The sequence below is a fragment of the Tursiops truncatus genome, chromosome 2 (genome assembly GCF_011762595.2).
Source record: "Tursiops truncatus isolate mTurTru1 chromosome 2, mTurTru1.mat.Y, whole genome shotgun sequence".
In the NCBI taxonomy this organism is placed as follows: domain Eukaryota; kingdom Metazoa; phylum Chordata; class Mammalia; order Artiodactyla; family Delphinidae; genus Tursiops; species Tursiops truncatus.
In genome coordinates, this window is record NC_047035.1 from 95,296,470 (window position 1) to 95,316,459 (window position 19,990).

Sequence of the window (19,990 nt, forward strand, 5' to 3'; positions counted from 1 at the left end):
CAATATTCTACAAAGAGGCAGCCAGACTATAAAAGATTCCCCTTTACCTTTAGCTCTATGAATCTGGTCATTAAAGAGAAAGAACATTTACTTTAAATGTATCATTGCAATCAGTTCAAACCACATCAAGATAGCTGGTAGAACCGAGTTTCTTCACACTAGTTGATGTGAAATGTATTATTTCTCACAAAGCCTTCATAAGGAAAAGGCTTAATGTTCTCCTGTCACCCCTCACTCCCAAAGAAATCATGAGCAGATAAAACAACCTGTATTTAATATGATTTCCTAAATATTATTCAGTTTTTTGTTTGTTTGTTTTTAGTAAAGTGCTAAAAGTCCCACCACAAAGCTGCAACCAGTAGAGTACAACCGCCGGCTAACAACCCTTTCAGATGTTAAAAATGATCACCACTGTTGATGGCAGCTGCCAGAGAAGAACTGAGGGTTAAGAAAAAGTCTCCAATTTCATCTCAAAATTGAGAATTGAATGGGAAATTCAAGGGAAGGTAAAGGGAAACTTGAGTTATGATGGTGTTTGTGGAGCTATATGCTAGTAAGATTTTTAATTCTCTTATCTACAGGAAGGGGGGCAGTTAAGAAATCTATTTAGTGTTATACAGCAGAAACCAACACAACATTGTAAAGCAATTATACTCCAATAAGGATGTTAAAAAAAAAAAAGAAATCTATTTGGGTGTAGTTTAAGTTTGAGTTCAGAGACTGCTGGCAAACAAACAAAATGCAGATCAGATGCATTAGAAAGTTTAATCTTGCTGACTCCACAAGGTATCAGCCATGCTCCTCCTGTCACTCTGGGCAACTTCCGGTGTTAGTTCTGGGAAGCCAGTTCCACAGCATGAGGTTATCACAGAGAACACCAATACCTGCCAGTGCTCTTGCTCATGTGGCACAGAGCCTGGTGACACCTCGTCCACCTTATGCCGCAGCATCACACAACGGGACTATCAGCGCTGAAAATCACCACCATCCACCAACGTTATGATATCTAAAGAGCGATCACACTGTGATTGGACAAATCAGGGCTGTGGCCACCTCCCATAACCTAGCATTTCATATGCATGATGCAGTCCGGAACCGCAGGACTAACTGAATGCCTTGTATGCCTCTCTACAAGAGACAGGAGATTCAAACTATTTAGTTTTACATAAGTTATTTCTGGAGTTAGTTTAAACACGACAGCATGAGGATCTCAGGATCAGTACACAGCTGTGACCTTCACAGCTCCTGTATATATTCTGCATGTAAAACAAAATAATAAGATCCCTGCCATCTATGTTACTGGTTGCTTTAAGCTACAGAAACAATTCAACGAGGGGAAACTGGGAGAAAACAGATTCAACATACTAAGTTTATCAACAAATGCACACATTTGGACTCTGTATAACTCAAAAAGAATGTTTTAAACCTACTGATTTTATCATATCTAAGGTGCCACTGATTATGACATATAGTATTATTTTATATAACACTAAAGAAGGAAAAATATTGCCAGTTAAACTAAAACCCATCAACTTCTGTAAGATACATCCTAATTTCAGAGATGTTAAAATATGAAAAATTGTGCACCACAAAATTTATGAAATATGGTGAATATTTTAACTAAGAGATATTACGTTTTAAAAGAAAGCTTCACTTTCCTTTTGCAAAATCTCTAACGAAGATATTTTTGGTTCTGTACAAAAATGTCAGAGATAAAATGTGCCATACTTTCATTAAAATTTTACTCTGTCTTTGAATTCTTCCCAGAGATTAGAGTCTTCACAAAAACTCACAGGTAAAATATAGATGTCAGCTCAACATGACCTTGATTTATTTAACAAATCATATACTTAAAATAATCATATAATTAAAATGTCAACCCTTACGTAGTATCAGGAAAATATAAAGCCTGAAAGAGAGAAGTCAGAATACCACCCAGTTTTTAAGAGACTCAGGGGACCTTGGGGGTCATTTAGTCAAATGCTCCATCTAATACAGCAATCTTCTAGGAAGATCTGAAGCAACATCTATTTCCATTTTCAAGTATAATAGATTCTTTACACTTGAGAGAAAAACATTCCTGAACCTTTTTGTCCTAGAAATAGAAAGGAAATTGGAAAAATTTTTTTTCCTCCCCTCACTTTGGTACAGGGAAGATCTTGATCTCAGGTTTAATTGAGAGTCAAATGAATTATTATAAGTAGAGAGGGTCTGTTGGAAAATATGACACAAAGAAGTCAGTGCTCTTCAGAAGGCTTGGGTTCTAGTCCCATTTTGGCCACTAAGTGGCTGAGACTTTGGAAGTTCCTTATGGTTTCTGGGCCTCAGCTCTGTTCTCCTATGAAATAATTAACTGATTTCTAGAATTCTTTTAGGTCTAAATTCCCTGACTCTATGAAAATTGAGATGGAACACCCACTCCTGGATTAAAATACAGCATAAAGCATATCAAATTTTGAAACACTCTCCATTTAGCCATATAATTTCTGCTAAAAATTATGTATGTTGACATTTAAAAAGTCTTCACTGGCTTCTAAAAATGTCTCCTTAATTAACTGTAGCCCATAGGAGGAGGTAAGAGTCTTGCTATTTTAAACCAGAAGCATTTAAGTATATTATATTTAGAAAAATATAAGAAAACTTTTAGATATTAGAAGGTGCTTTGCTATACAAGGTTATCAGTGTTTTCTGTACACTGTGGGGATAAGGGGACAGGAGAGAAAGGTGTTGGAAAAGCGTGTTGTCTTTCTTCTCTGCCTTGGGGAGGGGAGGTACACTGCACTCAGCAAACGCTCAAGTCACATAAATCTATTTCATCTTATTCTGTAGATATGTATTATGTAACTCAACCTTTCTTAAGAATATCATAATGACTTTTTTGTTTAATCTATGAATTGCCTTCTCAAATGTACTTATAGATTTAAGAATATAGCTGGCAGGATAGTTTAACTGATGAGGTTGAATTCTGATTGATAATGGCTTAAAATTGCTCTAAGCTTTCTCTTTGAGTAAAATATACATATCAAAGAAAGCTAAGTAAAAATGTAAAATAATAAATGGCTTTTCTATTTATCAAAAGTTACTAACATATGGTAAAGAAACGATTAGGAGCTTAAAAAATAATCTTACAAGTTAATACCCTTAAAATCAGTTTCGTTCAAGAGGATACTCTGCTGTCTAATTATCATCTCATGATATAATTAATGCAGAGTTAAGTGCAGAAAGGTTCTCTGAATAAAGATTTTTTTTTTTTTTTTTTTGCAGTACGCGGGCCTCTCACTGCTGTGGCCTCTCCCGTTGCGGAGCACAGGCTCCGGACGTGCAGGCACAGCGGCCATGGCTCACAGGCCCAGCCGCTCCGCGGCATGTGGGATCTTCCCAGACTGGGGCACGAACCGTTAAGTGCAGAAAGGTTCTCTGAATAAAGATTTTTTTTTTTTTTTTTTGCAGTACGCGGGCCTCTCACTGCTGTGGCCTCTCCCGTTGCGGAGCACAGGCTCCGGACGTGCAGGCACAGCGGCCATGGCTCACAGGCCCAGCCGCTCCGCGGCATGTGGGATCTTCCCAGACTGGGGCACGAACCCACGTCCCCTCCATCGGCAGGTGGCCTCTCAACCACTGCACCACCAGGGAAGCCCTGAATAAAGATTTTTAAAGTTCCGCCAACAGACATATAGTCTGGGTCTGTGATTCAGAGGTTCAAAATTTTAATAAATGGAATGATTATGACAGGTCAGACAATATACTAGGTGCTGTGAAAACAAGAGGAAATAAGAGGTGGTCACCATGCTCAGGAAGTTCATAGTCCATTGAGGAAGGCAGTAATTCAAACAGAAAAACTGCTAAAAATATGACAGTGAAAACCACAAAAGATGGGAGGCAAATTGTGGTACACAGAGGGTAGAGCTGTAGGGTCTATCTGTGTGATCAGGAAAGGCTGCTCTTGAGCATGTGACATATAACTCTGGTCTCAAAGGATAAGCAGGACTTGACTAAGAGAGGCAAAAAGATCAAACAGATGGAACAGTTACGACAGGCCTGGCACGTTGGAGGAATGAGAGCCACACAGTTAATCATGGTAGATTCTTTTGAACATTCCCAGTGATGGGGAATCTTCACCCTTTGAGCAGAGCAAAAATTATTCAGTGACAATGACAAATAGACGGGCAGGCTGCACAGTATCATTTTTGGTCAAAATAATAGCCTGCATAGGTCTGAAGGCAATTCCAAAGAGGGTCTCAGAATCTCTTGAACAATGAGATCATTGCTGGACTAAGCTGAGAATGTGGCTTTAGCCCTGTTCACTGCTATATCCCTGGCACCTACTTACTGAAGGAACAAACACTAACCCACAAGACAAGAATCATTTGTATATAATAATAACCGATATTTGATCACTTCTCAAGGTGTTTTCCCATCATCATATATAAATCATGAGATATTTTCTAAAATCTTATTTCTTTATCATCATAATTCATTTTTTTCTTATTTACTTCTCTTTTTGTTCTCCATTAGATGTAAGTTCTTTGAGGACACAGACTCTGTCTTACTCATCTTAGTATCCTTAATACTAAGAATAACAGTAATAAAAATAAGTTGTATATAGGATTTACTGTGTGTCAGGAAATATACCAAATGCATTCCACATATTAATTAATTTAACCCTTACAAACCGTGTCAGGTAGACACCATTATCATTCCCATTTAACAGGTGGGAACACTGAGGCATAGAGAGGTTCAGTAACTTGCCCAATATCAGATGACTAATAGTGGAAGAGGCAGTATTTAAATCCGAGAAGCTTAGCTACAGAATCCATGCTTTTAACCACTATGCAATACTGCCTAGCATAGTGCCTGGTCTATAGAAGACGGTCATTAGATGTTTGCTGAATGAATTCTCTCTTTGTAAATTATTACTACCACGAAAAGAACATTTTCCCCCACCTAGTAATGAAAATTTCCACTCCACGGAGGCCAGGTTTGCTGAACGTCATTTTTGTTATTGCCCCTAATAGTCACACAAAAACCTTTTAAGCCACTAGTATTGCATATAAAACCAAGGTTCAGCAACTGTCATAGAAACATGTTTAAATACCTTCTAGTTCACCAATTTTTTTGGCAAATACTTTCAGTTGTTTTTTCAGTTTCCGGACAGTCTTATCTTGTTTTTCGAGTTGTTCCATCAAATCCTGAAGATCAAAATGAGAAATATAACAGAAAGACCAAAATAAACCTTCTAAAATGCACAGAAGGAGAGCAGACACAAAATTACAGAAACAGCACTTGTTAGTTTTACATAAAAGCTCCATGAAAGCTCATGGGTGGAGCCCCACCTGGCTAAAACTGGCAGGCAATGGGAAATGCAGCTATAATAAAAGCCAAATGTTAAAATATACAAGGCAGTAAACTCCTTTACAGCGTGATGGACAGCAGGCTCACTGTGGAGTCTTTTCCAGTAGACTCCACAACAATTAAAATGCTCGTAAAATGTACTGCTATTCCAGTAGCAAGTTTTTCTTTTAAAGGGGGAACAGGCAAAGTAAATTCTGATGAATGCACACAGTTTTTTGGGAAGTTTTAAGGATGGCTGAACTTAGGGGCTTTTGATTAACACCTATGTGTGTGAAGCACTGTCTCTATGAGTCCCACCCTTTGGAGAGGCTAAAACTAGTCCTGTAACTTAAGAAAAGTTAAGAAGTTTTGGGAATTAAAAGGTAAGTTAAAAAATAACGACAGTGGGGTGGGATAGGGAGGGTGGGAGGGAGATGCAAGAGGGAGGAGATATGGGGATGTATGTATATGTATAGCTGATTCACTTTGCTATAAAGCACAAACTAACACACCATTGTGAAGCAATTATACTCCAATAAAGATGTTTAAAAAAAAAAAATAATGACAGAAAACAGGATAGAGTGGTCTGCAGACCAAGTGGCAGGTTGGATAACATTCCCATAAAAATCTCCCAGGTGATATAAGTTTGTTTATAGAGAAAAAGGGATAATTCCACATGGTTTATGCAAAAAGAGAAAACAAAAGCAGTTCGTTCAAAGGTGGGGGGTTAAAAAAACGGTGATAATTGGCTCTCTAATCAGAATTCTTTCAAATGACCGGCATAATTAAAAGTTTGATAATTAAGAAGAAAAGTGGACAACAGCAGACTAGGAGCTTGGAAGGGAAATAAATCAGTGATTTAATAAGCCTGTGGTTGTTATTCAGGTTATGGATTAGAAAAGCTTTTATAAATACAAATATTCATTCATTTTCCAGTTTAGTTTCGACAAGGCTGATTTAGATACTAGACCAATGTTTCAAAAGGAACAGTTGCTAACATTTCAAAGTGTTCAGTTGTTTCTTGGATTTTACTTTATCTTTCAAATTTTGCTTCCATCACACTGTAAGCCTAGTGTTAATAACAAACTGAAGGTGACAATGGACGCAGGACATTGATAGAGGCGACATCACTGGCTAAAAGACAGCTGTGGGGAGAAAGGTTTTGTGACAGTTTTTGAAGAGACTTCCTGGGGCGGGGCAGGCAGCGGTGTGCTCTTCAGTTACAGAGGGCTAGAATTAGCAGGGAAGACGACAGAGAAGCACTCTGAGTTTACATACAATCATCCGTTTGTAAAGTGAAATCCGATATGATTGATACTTCTTAGGATCATCTGCATATAATTCCTCAAAATACTGAAAAAACAGGCACAATGGACATTTGTTTTTCTCTGTGAGGGGAATGCTACCTCTCAGCAAAATCAATTTTAAAATATTTTAAAACAAATAATGAAACCACGTATACTCAAAAGGCTCTGATTTGTCACCTGCCATTGCCCTCTAATTTTTCTAATACAGATGATTCTGATTATATATACACAAATATATTTTCACATGCTCAGAGGAAACAGGCTATGTTAGCAGGCAGACAGAGCTGTGGTCCATATTCCCCAGATAAGGCTGTTATTTCAATTCTCAGACCTGCTCACAAGTTGCTGCACTTTCCTTGCTGCCAGTAGCAGCGGCAAGAGTGGGGAATTCCCTTAAAACAAAAGTGAGAATAATGGCAAAGTTGGAGCTCTTGTTTGAAGTTGGAAAGACTGATGAGAAGCTGTGTGCCTTCCTTCCCTGGAAGGCAGCTTGCGGGTGGCCTGTGATGCTTGTCCACTAGAGGAGGGAGAAAAACCATTTCTGTGATTGTGTTGGGGGGGTAGGTGGGTGGGAAGGATTTGCAGGGTAGTTTCTCAGAACACTAAGCCTAGGCCCACTGCTGCTTTAATATCTGCCCAAGTGTTTCCTAAAGAAATGCACAATTAAGATTGAGACACTATAATGATTGTGAAAAAGTACATCATCCCCTATCTGTAAGTTTGAATCCACTCTCCTGAATAAGTAGTCAGCGAGGCAGAAGCAGCTGACCTACGAAGGGTTTTCCTAAAATTCAAACTCGTTAACTAGATTCTACCAGTTGAGAATTTGGGGGCTTAGTTTATGTTTGTATTAGCTATTAAAAATTGAGAAGAAAAGTAATACTGTGCATAAGGTTGAAAGGGAAATGCTTAACCAGCTTAGTGAAAAAACTCTGAGAATCTACCACCCAGAATCATCTTTATTTCATGGTTTCACCTTGTATTTTAAGATAATCATTTAAAAAGCACAGAATTTATATGCTGATCAATTATTATTATATTATTTAGTATATCAATTCTTAGGCAATAAAGCATTGTTAGTTTAATTTAAGCAACAATATACTTGTGAGTAATAAAATGACATCTCAGAAATATTCCATGATTCAGAAGACCTTCCCCCACAAATTAGTGATATTTCAGGCCCTTTGAAAAGAGTCCAAACTCTGCCCTCACCCACCTTTCCCATTCCTACAATGTAGCCTCACCAGCAAGCTGTTCTCAGAGGGAAGGACAGACTGGAAAAAGAATACCTTTGAGCTTTTTTTTTTTTTTTTTTAGATTAATTAATTAGGCTGCAGTGGGTCTTCCTTGCTGTGCGCGGGCTTTCTCTAGTTGCAGTGAGGGGGGCTACTCTTCACTGCGGTGTGCTGGCTTCTCATTGTGGTGGCTACTCTTGTTGCGAAGCACAGGCTCTAGGTGCGTGGGCTTCAGTACCTGTGGCACGCAGGCTCAGGAGTTGTGGCTCTTGGGTTCTAGAGCACAGGCTCAGTAGTTGTGGCACACGGGCTTAGTTGCTCTGCGGCATGTGGGATTTTCCCGGACCAGGGCTTGAGCCCGTGTCCCCTGCATTGGCAGGTGGATTCTTAACCACTGCACCACCAGGGAAGTCCCATACCTTTGAGTTTTGCTTCAAATTAATATAAAAGATGGTTGAATAGATGACACCAGAAAACTATTTGTAATGTAAATGATCACTAATGAAATAATGGAGGGATAATTCAGATTGTTAAATCTTCAGAGAAAATCCAAACTATTTTAGTACAGCTCATTAAAACCCTGAATTGAAGAAACAGAAACAGCGCTTCCCTGGTGGCGAAGTGGTTGGGAATCTGCCTGCCAATGCAGGGGACACAGGTTCGAGCCCTGGTCCGGGAAGATCCCACATGCCACAAAGCAACTAAGCCCATGTGCCACAACCACTAAGCCTGTGCTCTAGAGCCCGTGAACCACAACTACTGAGCCCACATGCCACAACTACTGAAACCCTCACGCCTAGAGCCCATGCTCCATAACGGGAGAAGCTACCACCACAATGAGAAGCCTGCACATCGCAACGAAGACCCAACACAGCCAAAAATAAATAAATAAATAAACAAACAAACTAATTAATTAATTAAAAATAGCCCAAAACAGAAACAAATTACCACTAGCCCTAAACAGCTTTTCTCAAAACCAGACTGACACTACAATATAGATTTTATATAGAAGTATGGCATTGGGAGTTCCCTGGTCGGGTAACTGAGGAACTGAGATCCCACAAACCATGTGGTACAGCCAAAAATAAAATAAAAAAAAAGTGGAATTATACTTTTTCAATGACTTTTACTTTAATAAATATGTTTATCAAACTTAAGTATAAATCTGTAATAAAAGTCATTTTGTGACTGAGAAACATTTTAGAAAATATTTTCTATAAAAGAAAGAAGGACAGAAAGAAAAAAAGAGAAAAAGAACAAACTTGGACTCTGTGCCAGCACTCAGAATCTGGCAAGGGGAAAAAAATCTCCTCATTCACTGCCCAAGTTCTGCTAAAAAAGAATCACGAATGTATAAACTTGAATCCTGATGTTCCTCCTCCCTGACCTTGGAGCTCCAACCAAGGTCAACCTACAGCCCCACGTTGGTTCTGCCAACTGCCTTCCCTGACCCTAACTCTAACCCCGCTGTCTGCTAGAGACAGGGGCTGGGATGGCCACAGTGGTGCTTGGGGAGCAAAGGTTGTGACAACTATATAACCTCCTCGATGGCAGAGAAGCTGCAGCTGACGTGGAGGAAGCTGAGTTCCTGAGGATATCAAAAGCCCAGAACACAGTCAGCTGATATCTTCCAGACCCTCCAAGTGAGGGCTGAGGATGCTGAGATGCACCAGAGCCTTCTGTGAGAAACAACCCGAGTACACGCCTTTTTCACTTCTACCAACATAGTCCTATTTTCCTTACTCTGTCCCTGATAGGGAAAGAGGGTAACAAGTGTGGAGCAGTGAGTGTTTCCCAGTCAGGAAAGACGTTTTGCTCAAAAAACAAGGAAGGCCTCCCTGCAGGGCTAGGGCCTGCGTGCTGAGGAGTGTGGCCTGGCACCTCCCTTACCAGGTTCTCGTTGGTGAGCCGGGTGATCTCGTGCTGCAGGCTGGCCTCGATGCGGGCCTCTGGGGGCAGCTGCAGGTTCTGGGCCAGCAGCTGCTGCTGCCGGTTGTTCTCCTCCTTCAGGCTCTGGATCTCCCCGCGGAGGGCTTCGGCCTCATTCTCATGGCTCCTCTTCTGCGACTGCAGCTGGGATTCCAGGAGCCTGCGGAGAAGCCACACGAGTAGGAAAGGGAGATGACACCAGAGTCCCTGCTTGAAGGGTACAAGACTCCGCGCTCACTTGCAAGGGCAGAAAAGCAGGGATTCTGTAGTGACTGTGTAGCTTCTGACTTGATTAGAGTCCAGGAAGTCAACCAAGGGCCAGAAATGGAAACAAATGTGCTCACATTTGTGTCTTTCTGAACTGTGGACCCTGCTATGAAGTTCTCAAAGGCCCCTAGAAACAGGAAAATTTTAGCTCTTTTAAAAGGTTCATAGGAAATGATGATCAATCATCAATTAAAAATTGATCAATCAATTAAAAGACATAGGTTAAAGAACCTGGCTTACTACATTCACAAACTAGCATTAAAGTTGGCAAAGCTAGTACCTTCGTCGCAAAATCACCGCACTATGGAGGGCAAGATTACAAATTCCCCGTCTAATTAAATATGCCTTGAAGACTTTCAGCATTACTAATTCCAGGCAGAGGGTGTGACCAGGGTCCCATTTTTACTTTCTACTTTTATCTCTGAAGGGCAGAAAGGCTGGAGTGCTACTCTGAAATACATACAGATTTACCCAAATCCAGACAGATAGCTCTGAAATTTCGTGTATATATATATATATATATATATATATATATAAAATTTGTCATTTTCTCTTTCCCCATAAACTTCCTTATCAGTAACAGAATCCTAACAAGATATGGTTTTAGAACATCAATATTAGTGGGACCAACAAAGCAGCTACTGCTTCTCTGAGCAAACATACAAGTCAGCTGCGCCGTGAGTAGTCTAGGGCAGGAAGATACTAGAGCGAACTGGCATCCTCCCTTCACCAGGCACCCCCATTTCTACATTCACCCCCTTTTCCAAAGCCAAGACAAAGTTATGGATAGGAATTAACTAACATGAAGAAAGAAAAGATGTTCTTTTATTCGAACCCCCTTAGTTATCAAATGCTGGGAAACACTGATGCCATTGCAAGCAAACAGTTAACAGCAGACTAAAAATATTTTAATGATTATAAAATTTCAAAAGGATTTGAACCAATAACACCACAAAGTTAATGACAATGGTTTGTGATTAGAACAAAGCAGAATAAGTAGAAGCCCCTCGAACAAAGAGTTTAAATATTTTAAAATATTTTAAAATTAAATATTCATATATTAATATTTAATATAAATATTAAAAATTAAATATTTTTAAAAATTCATCACTAAAATGGCATTTTTAAGAGATTTTAAGACACAAGTCTCACTAGAGGAGATGAGTGTCTGTGTCAGAAAGGTGCTGCTGTTTCAATTTCATTTGCTTTCCCCTAAACATATTTAACATGTTGAGTTAGGGTGATTATTTTGAACTGTAGCAATGCAGGAAACCCTCTTTGTTTGCGGTTTCACAAATCGGAATTTCACAATAACCACACAGAATGCCAAATCGTGCACTTAACACTGCTGTTAGGCAGCATGATCATAATATATGAGAATGTAGACACATTGCCCAGGCACATATATCCTTTAAATTGATCATTATTCCAAACAAGAAACCACTAAGTAATAGGTATTAATCTCTCCTGCAGTAGTAGCTTGGGCTCCAGTTGAGAGGTTTGGAATTTCTTCCACTTTTAGTGAGATATTCACAAATTTTAGTGTCTGAAATTTACCCAGGAAGACACTGAATATAAGAAATACAGAAGTTAAAGTCCGGAGGCCACTGTTAGTAAGAAAAACAACAAATTAATAACATTCCATTTTGAGGAGACAAATATAACCTGTTGGCTTGTTTCAACCCTTCATAAACCAGCAGCAGCTCTCCATCCTCATTCAACTCATGGCCATCCATAGCAGATGATCTTCCATGCAAAAGGAACAATAATGCAAAACACAAAGCGATGGTAATGAGATGATGATGGTCAAGAGCAGCATGTGATATTTCAATATTTTGTTAAGTCAACAGGACTGTTTTTATTAATTACAGATGACTTTAAGATGTTACCACAAAAATCATTTTTGGTTAATTTTTTTAAAAAAATGGGTAACGTGTAACATCACACATAAATGTGTAGAAATTAAAACAAAATAATCAACATCTAGAGCTACTTTTCCTGCAAAATAATAAATGATTGAAGAGGTAAGAAGGAGGTTCTATTTTTAACATTTTATTCAGCTAACAGAGTGATCTTTTTTTTTTTAACATCTTTATTGGGGTATAATTGCTTTACAATAGTGTGTTATTTTCTGCTTTATAACAAAGTGAATCAACTATACATATACATATATCCCCATTATCTCCTCCCTCTTGCGGCTCCCTCCCACCCTCCCCCATCTCACCTCTCTAGGTGGTCACAAAGCACCGAGCTGATCTCCCTGTGCTATGTGGCTGCTTCCCACTTCAGCTAGCGGAGTGATCTTATATGTCACATATTATGTTAGAGACTAACCAAAATAGTCATATACATATAGAATGAAAATTTCAGCTACTGTCTTCATGTGGCAATTTTCATAATTCATTTCAAAATGAAGTTTTAAGTCTTCTGGGTAGGAATTTGTTTTAGCGTAATAAAATCTGATTTTGTATTTTTAAAATTATTTTTTAAAATTCTTATAGGAGTAACTTATAAGCCAGTATATGTCCAAAGTTCCCAGCTTTTATGACACAACTTTTAAAAGGTTTGTTGTGTCAAAAATTAATTTTAAGACCTGGGGAAACTTCTTTTTTACTAGAAGTGTGACACATTTTATTAAAAGTATGTAGAATTAACAAAACTGACAAAGTTGGTTATAGTTTTTTTTCTACTGAGGGTATAAAAATAATATTTTTGACTGTTTGTCAAGTGTCAGACACCATTCTACAACCTTCCACATGTATCATTTCATTTAGTTCTCCCAGTAACCCAATATATATCATTTGCCACACTGCAGAAGAAGACACTGAGGCTTAGATGTAAGATACCTGCAGGGGTTGCACAGTTGGCAAGTGGTGAAGGCCAGGGCTATGTGACTCCAGAGCCCAGGTTCTTACTTCTCCTACTAGACTTCTGTTTTGTTTGTTTGTTTGTTTATTTATGGCTGTGTTGGGTCTTTGTTGCTGCGCGCGGGCTTTCCTTAGTTGCGGCGAGCAGGGGCTACCCTTCGTTGCGGTGCGCGGGCTTCTCATTGTGGTGGCCTCTCCCATTTCAGAGCACGGGCTCTAGGCGCGTGGGCTTCAGCTGTTGTGGCTCACAGGCTCTAGAGCACAGGCTCCGTAGTTGTGGCACATGGGGTTAGTTGCTGCGCGGCATGTGGGGTCTTCCCAGACCAGGGCTGGAACCCATGTCCCCTCCATTGGCAGGCGGATTCTTAACCACTGTGCCACCAGGGAAGTCCCTAGACTTCTCTTGTTGATACGATGTTTACATAAAACAAATTTCAGACATTGCTCTTCTATTTTCCATCTACCATCTATCCCTAGAGAGTTGATTTATTTGCATGGTCTCAACTGTATTATTACATGCTGATGACTTCAATATTTACATCTCAGCCTACATATCTCTCCTGTTCCAGATCTATATTTTCAACTGCCTAATGAATTTCTCTCCTTGGATGTCTTCCTACCTCCTTAAATATTTGTAAATCTACTGATCATTTCCTGTACTTCCCCACATCCCAGACCCAGGATCACAAACTGGCATCACTATATCCAACCAAGTATCCATAGCAGACACTGCAAAGTTACCCTTCACGGTCCCCATCCCACACAGCCAACAAACTGCAAGGCTACACACCCCATCTTCTTATGTATCTTTCAAAGTGTCCCATTTTCTTCAATCCCAACTGTTACCAACTAAGTCAAAGTCACTATAATCAGTCATTCAATGATGGTGATAACCTCTTAACTGGTCTTTATGCTCTCAATCTTGTTCCACTACAATCTATTCTCTAACATAAAAGCCAGGGCTAGCTTTCTAAAATTCCAATCTCATCATATCATTCTCCTACTTAAAATCTTTCAGCAGCTTCCCTGGTGGTGCAGTGGTTAAGAATCCGCCTGTCAATGCAGGGGACACGGGTTCGAGCCCTGGTCCAGGAAGATCCCACATGCCACAGAGCAACTAAGCCCGCGAGCCACAACTACTGAAGCCTGCGCGCCTAGAGCCCGTGCTCCGCAACAAGAGAAGCCACCGCAATGAGAAGCCCATGCACGGCAACGAAGAGTAGCCCCTGCTCGCCATAACTAGAGAAAAGCCAGCGGGCAGCAACAAAGACCCAACGCAGACAAAAATAAAAATAAATAAATTTATTTTTTTAAAAAAATGACTTCCTTCCTGTCACTGGAGGGAAGTCCAAATTATCTTGGCCGTCTCCCCAACAGCCTATAAACTCTGTGAAAGGAAGGACTGTATTTATCTTGCTTACTGCTATATTCCCAGTGTGTGGCACAGGGCCTGGGATGAAGCAGGCATGCAATACATATCTGGTGACTGAATAGCTGAGTGGATGGATGAACAATGTAATATACCTCTTTTTATACTAACACATCCTTAGCTATAAGATATGCTTACAACCTACATACATAAACTAAATTTAAGTTTAACCAAATACTTTTATAAGCATTCTCCACTCTTGCCCATAAAAGAAGGTAATAAGTACCTTACATTTTGCATGGTAATATTCTTAATTTGTGAAGTATTTCTGTATACCAATCCTGACATTACGCATCAGGAGACCTAGATGTACACTGATAAATCTCTGTTATCATCACTGGCTGTGTTCTTTTAAGCATGTAGTCTTTTAAGTTCAGAGTTCAATAGCATGAAGGCTCTTTGGGAAGCAGGAATCGTAGGAAGGCTGACGAATTCCAGAAATGAGCTGTGATACTCTAAGCTATAGGGAAAACTTTTGGGAAAGTTTGGTCATTTAGTGACTGCAAATCTATACTCTCAGCCCACCCAAGGCTCTTAAGACTGAGCTAAATGCCATCTACAACTTCACTCACGAGTAAATGAGATGAAACCAAGGTTAGAATTTTCTCAGAACACCTTAGGAAACGTGACAAAAACTTGGTCTCATATATCAGGGTCCCATCCTAGAAGTCATGGTACCCTTCTAGAATTACATGGCCAACACAGATGTGATTCCGCTACTTCATCACTTCTCTTCACACTAAATTTCAATTATTGAAAGCTGCAGCTGTCCCTACAAACTTTCACAATAACCATCCTGAATAACAAATGGAAGTGACTACCCAAGATAGTCCAAGCTGTATAGTAAGCAACTGGTTTTCTTCTCAAGGCTAAGACCCTAAATATACAGAAATATATTCCCTTAATGTAAAGAATATTTTCCTTTCCATCTCTCACCTCTTATAATAATATAAGGTAATGCTACCTTATATTATTATAAATGAGATTTTAACTGGGAATATATTGGAAACCTTGGATCCCCTTTGAAGGTCAGCTGATGTCTAACAAAACAACGCATAAATACTTGGACTTACTGTATAAGAGGCTGGCTTGAAGATTAAAGATCAATATGATTAAACCAAAATGAATAAAAGAAACATCAACTTACCTGTTTGTTTCTTTCAAACCGATATATGCTTGTGCTATTTCACCTTTATCTTTCATTTTTTGTACATCTTCTAAAAGTATTGTGGAATCTGTCATTGTATTCTGAAGGGGGAAAAGACACATTTCCACATTAAGTGTTAACTCTAAAGCTTTGGACCTCATACAACATTTTCTTTCCTCCAGAATAGGGGGTGTTCTACAACACCTCTGCCCCACCAGAGCGTCTGCCCTAGCCTCGGTACAACTACAGAGAGTGGGGCACAGGCAGTTAAGAGGAAGAGGCACCTCCAGTCCCTCTCTTGAGAATCCCTAACACTCTACTACAAAGGTGGTGTGATTCTAGAGTAAATAAAATCACTGATGGGCCACGTGTGTTTTACACTGTGTGCGTGTGTGTGTGTGTGTGTGTGTGTATATACACACACACACACACACAGTATAAATATATATATATATTCAGTGCCCTTGCCTGGTTATTATTCTAATGTTGTATATATACTTTAAAAAATATACATATAGATATAAACTATATACAGCATTAAAACAATAACCAGGCAAGAACACCAAGTATTCAATGCAATGTACAAAGCTGTTCTTTCTTCTACTTCTGGACCAGTTATAACAAAACAAATACCCTAATAAACACGAAAAGTTTGACATAAAGCTCATTTTCCCATTAACAACTCAGTACCAAACAAGTGGTGTTCAGATCATGTGTTTCAGCAAAATTAAATGTTTTTTTCCTCACATCTTTAGATATATATTAATGGGAAGGATTTAGCTCCTTGGAAATATCTACCATCTGCTGTTATTCAATTCTTTTTTCCTCTGTTACAGTATAGCATGGTTCATAAGCTTTTGAAATAAACATCTGGCAGGTCAGAATTACTAACGATTTTGCGTAGAAAGGACTTTTCTGCTAACATTTTTACTTCCTTTTTTATTTTTCTTTTTTGGTGTAATCTGTCTGACAACCAATGTAATTTCAAAATCTTGCTTCTACTCAGCCACTCTCTCTCTCTCCTAAACCAGGGCAAGAATAGACAATAAGAACAACTGCTCTATAGCCTCTAAAGAATAATACTCTTTAGAACCCAAGAGCCCATTCTATTTGTCTAAATAGTATATGTCTGATGGTTTAGTCAACATTTGCTCTAAAGCCAGATCTCACAGTGAAGTAGAGATTACAGAATACACTTCAAATATCATGATCTTAGAGACCAAGATAACTTTAATGTCAACTAGAGGCCTACAAATACTCGCTTTTGAATTCCAGTGTTTATAATAAAAAAAATCCTTTTTTTAAAAAAAATCCCACTTTTATCCTAATGCTGTCCTTTTGTGAGTCTATAAATGCACACTTAGAGAAGACCAAATATAACCTGATAAGAGCTATAACAAGAGCTTACGCTTTACTGATTTTAAAAATCTTTCCCATAAGCACCACATATAGCATTTTTATAAATATTCTAGGTATGTTTTATAAATATTTTACTACATATTTCATAGAAAATTTCTTTTTCTCTTTTATTGAAAGGCAGAAAATCTTTCTACTCTATAAAGGGCCATACTCAGATTTTTAAGTTTTAGACTGTAACTCAAAGAACCAGTTTCTATGTTAAATAACGCTACATGTATTCTTTGACATCTGAGGACCTACATGATCTGGTTTTTAACTTTTAGTAAATTAGGTAAGTAGATCTAATGAACTCATCCAAAGGAAAGATAGTAGAAAGTAGCCAGTCCTTCCCTTATCCGGCCTATCATAGCTAAGAAGCAGGGGCTGGGCATGGGGTCAGACTTGGACTGCCAGCGCTAGGAAGTTCCTGACTCACTGCTCAAAGAGTCCCTGCCAAGACAGGACCAGAAGTTCTGAAAGGGTTGCGCCATGTAGGAAAATCCCATTCTTCCCAAGGGCATGCTCAGCTCCTCAGGCCCCTCCTCACCCTTGGCCAACAAACCCACAGCTGGTAGAAATGAGAGTATGGGAACGCTTGCACTTTGGAGTGTGCTCCGAGTTAAGGGCTTCCCTCCCCCGCTTGTGGATGGCCTGCCATAACTACCACTATGAGTCACAGACCTGACTACGAATTCAAAAGTCATGGAGGCCTCTCTGCGATCCAGACTGGAGCCTATGACATCCATTATTTTCCCACTGACTTCTCAAATAGCAGGGGGTCAAATAGGAAATTAATTTGTAAATATCAAAATAGACTTGTTGGCCAGAAAATATCAACTGCAAAACTGCGGGATACTTGTAAAAATCAGGATTAAATAGAAGTGTTTACTAAAAATTTAAAAAAATATATAATTACCTTGTCATCCTGAAAATCACAAGTCAGCAAGCACAAAAAACAAATGGAGAAAACAACAAACCCTTAGTTCCATAAATAAATTCCATCTTGAGTCCTCATCAAAACAGATAAAAGCTAACTGTGAAAACAACCAAGTTTGTTTCTCCTAAAACTAACTCTGTATGTAAATTACTATCCATGGAACTGGCATGAAGTGGACATTAATATATATTTATGTAATGGCAACTCTTAATTCTCAGGAACAGACTCTTGAAATTCTTTTGAGTTGGTTTGATTTTTCTAATTATAAAGTATTTGTGAGGGTATGAGGAAAATGAACCTCCTGTTAATGTATTATGGTAAAATTCTTATCCCAGGTCTGTGAGAGTTAACAGTAACGCCTTGGTAGGAGGTCATTTGTCCAAGTGAAGCCTCCCGGAACACTTGTGGAGGTGGAGCACGTAAACTAGATGTGGCTGGCTGGGCTGGATCATCACCTGGCCCACGGGATATCACTTACCACTTGCTTGCAAAGGAGTTGTGAAATGATGTGTCCCTTGACTAGAAACGGAGTGGGATAAACAGTCCTGGGTTTGAAAGGGCTTAGTCAGTGTCCTGGGCATTTCTCCTAAGAGAAAACAAGCTGATGCTATGTGTAGGCTTGGAGCCTGGAGAGCAGGGACCTTGGTTAGACAGGGCCAGCCCATTAGGCGCTGGAGATAAGTTGTCACATGGAGTATGTGAGCTGGGTAGGTGACAGTGTGAGGTACCAGAGCTATGTGCTCTTGTGAGCTGGATTGTTTTTATACCCCTTGGTTCATTTTTCTTTTTCTTTCTATTGACTTTTACTAAAGTTTCTTGTTAGAATATTAGTTCATCACAGGGAACCAGAGAAAGGAATTCTAATTTTGGACTCTGTTCCAGCTAGCATGCAGAGGGAGGCTTGTTTCTTGAGGCCCAGTCCCAGGTGTGAGTTGTCGTTATCAAATACAAATGTTATGTGCCAGGTATGGTATCTTAACCACATGCAGAACTACCATTTCTTTTATTCTTTTCTTTTCTTTTTTTTTTAGAATTTGGAGGCTTTCAATATTCTTTTATTTTTATTTATTTATTTTTGGCTGTGTTGGGTCTTCGTTGCTGCACGCGGGCTTTCTCTAATTGCCGCGAGCAGGGGCTACTGTTCGTTGCAGTGCACGGGCTTCTCATTACAGTGGCTTCTCTTGTTGTGGAGCTCGAGCTCTAGGTACGCAGGCTCAGTAGTTGTGGCACACGGGATTAGTTGCTCTGTGGCATGAGGGGTCTTCCTGGACCAGGGCTCGAACCCATGTCCCCTGCATTGGCAGGAGGATTCTTAACCACTGCACCACCAGGGAAGCCCCAGAACTACCATTTCTAAGAGAAGTGCTCTCAGATCTTTCAGGCATCCCATTCACTATATGTTATAGTCTTTTAAAAATTGAATTATATTGACATACAATATCAGTTTCATTTGTACAACATAGTGATTTGATATTTTTATACATTATGAAATGATCACCAGGATAAGTCTAGTTACCATCTGTCACCATACGAGTTATTACAATATCATTGACTATATTCCCTATGATGTACATTACATCCCTGTGACTTATTTATTTTATAACTGGAAGTTTGTAACTCTGAATCCCCTTTACCTATGTCACCCAACCCTCTAACCCCCTCCCTTCTGGCAAACACTAGTTTCTTCTAGCTAGGAGTCTGCTTCTGTTTTGTTTTTTAGATTTCACACATACTAAGTGAAATCATATGGTATGTGTCATTCTCTTTTTTTTTTTTTTCATTCTCTGTCTTATAGTCATTTTTTATGTGGCAGGTCATGCAGCTGGGATACTTGATTGCCTAATTCTTGGTAACACTTTGCTTCATGAACATGGGCAGGGACAAAAACCAGGTTTTAAGATGATTATTCAGATTCCCCCCGATGTCAAATGACTAAAAGGTCCATTTCTCACCAACACATGGCAGTTGGATCTCAAGTTATCTGAGGTCAGGGAAGGCGTTCAAAGGGCCATCTATATGCTTCAGCCTGGGTCCCCTCTGTGGAATCACTAAACACAGCCCCTCCTAGCTGGGACAACTCCCACCATTAAACAGAACTTCTTGAAGTGAGCAGAAATCATCTCCATGTCACTTCTACTCACTG

At 39.4% G+C, this 19,990-nt stretch overlaps 1 protein-coding gene across 4 annotated transcripts in view; it reads right to left on the bottom strand.

The window, feature by feature from the left end:
* MYO5A (myosin VA) overlaps nt 1-19,990 on the bottom strand; it is a 186,635-nt gene that overhangs the window by 21,430 nt on the left and 145,215 nt on the right. Inside the window, exons 29-33 of one of the 4 annotated variants that reach the window (XM_019946562.3) lie at nt 15,513-15,613; nt 11,735-11,815; nt 9,764-9,962; nt 6,610-6,684; nt 5,096-5,189 (exon numbers count right to left, since the gene is read on the bottom strand). In XM_019946562.3, the coding sequence (XP_019802121.1) occupies nt 5,096-5,189; nt 6,610-6,684; nt 9,764-9,962; nt 11,735-11,815; nt 15,513-15,613 (550 nt within the window). The remainder of the gene's footprint in view (nt 1-5,095; nt 5,190-6,609; nt 6,685-9,763; nt 9,963-11,734; nt 11,816-15,512; nt 15,614-19,990) is intronic. The other 3 variants (XM_033851685.2, XM_019946568.3, XM_033851686.2) reach the window with 3 other exon arrangements.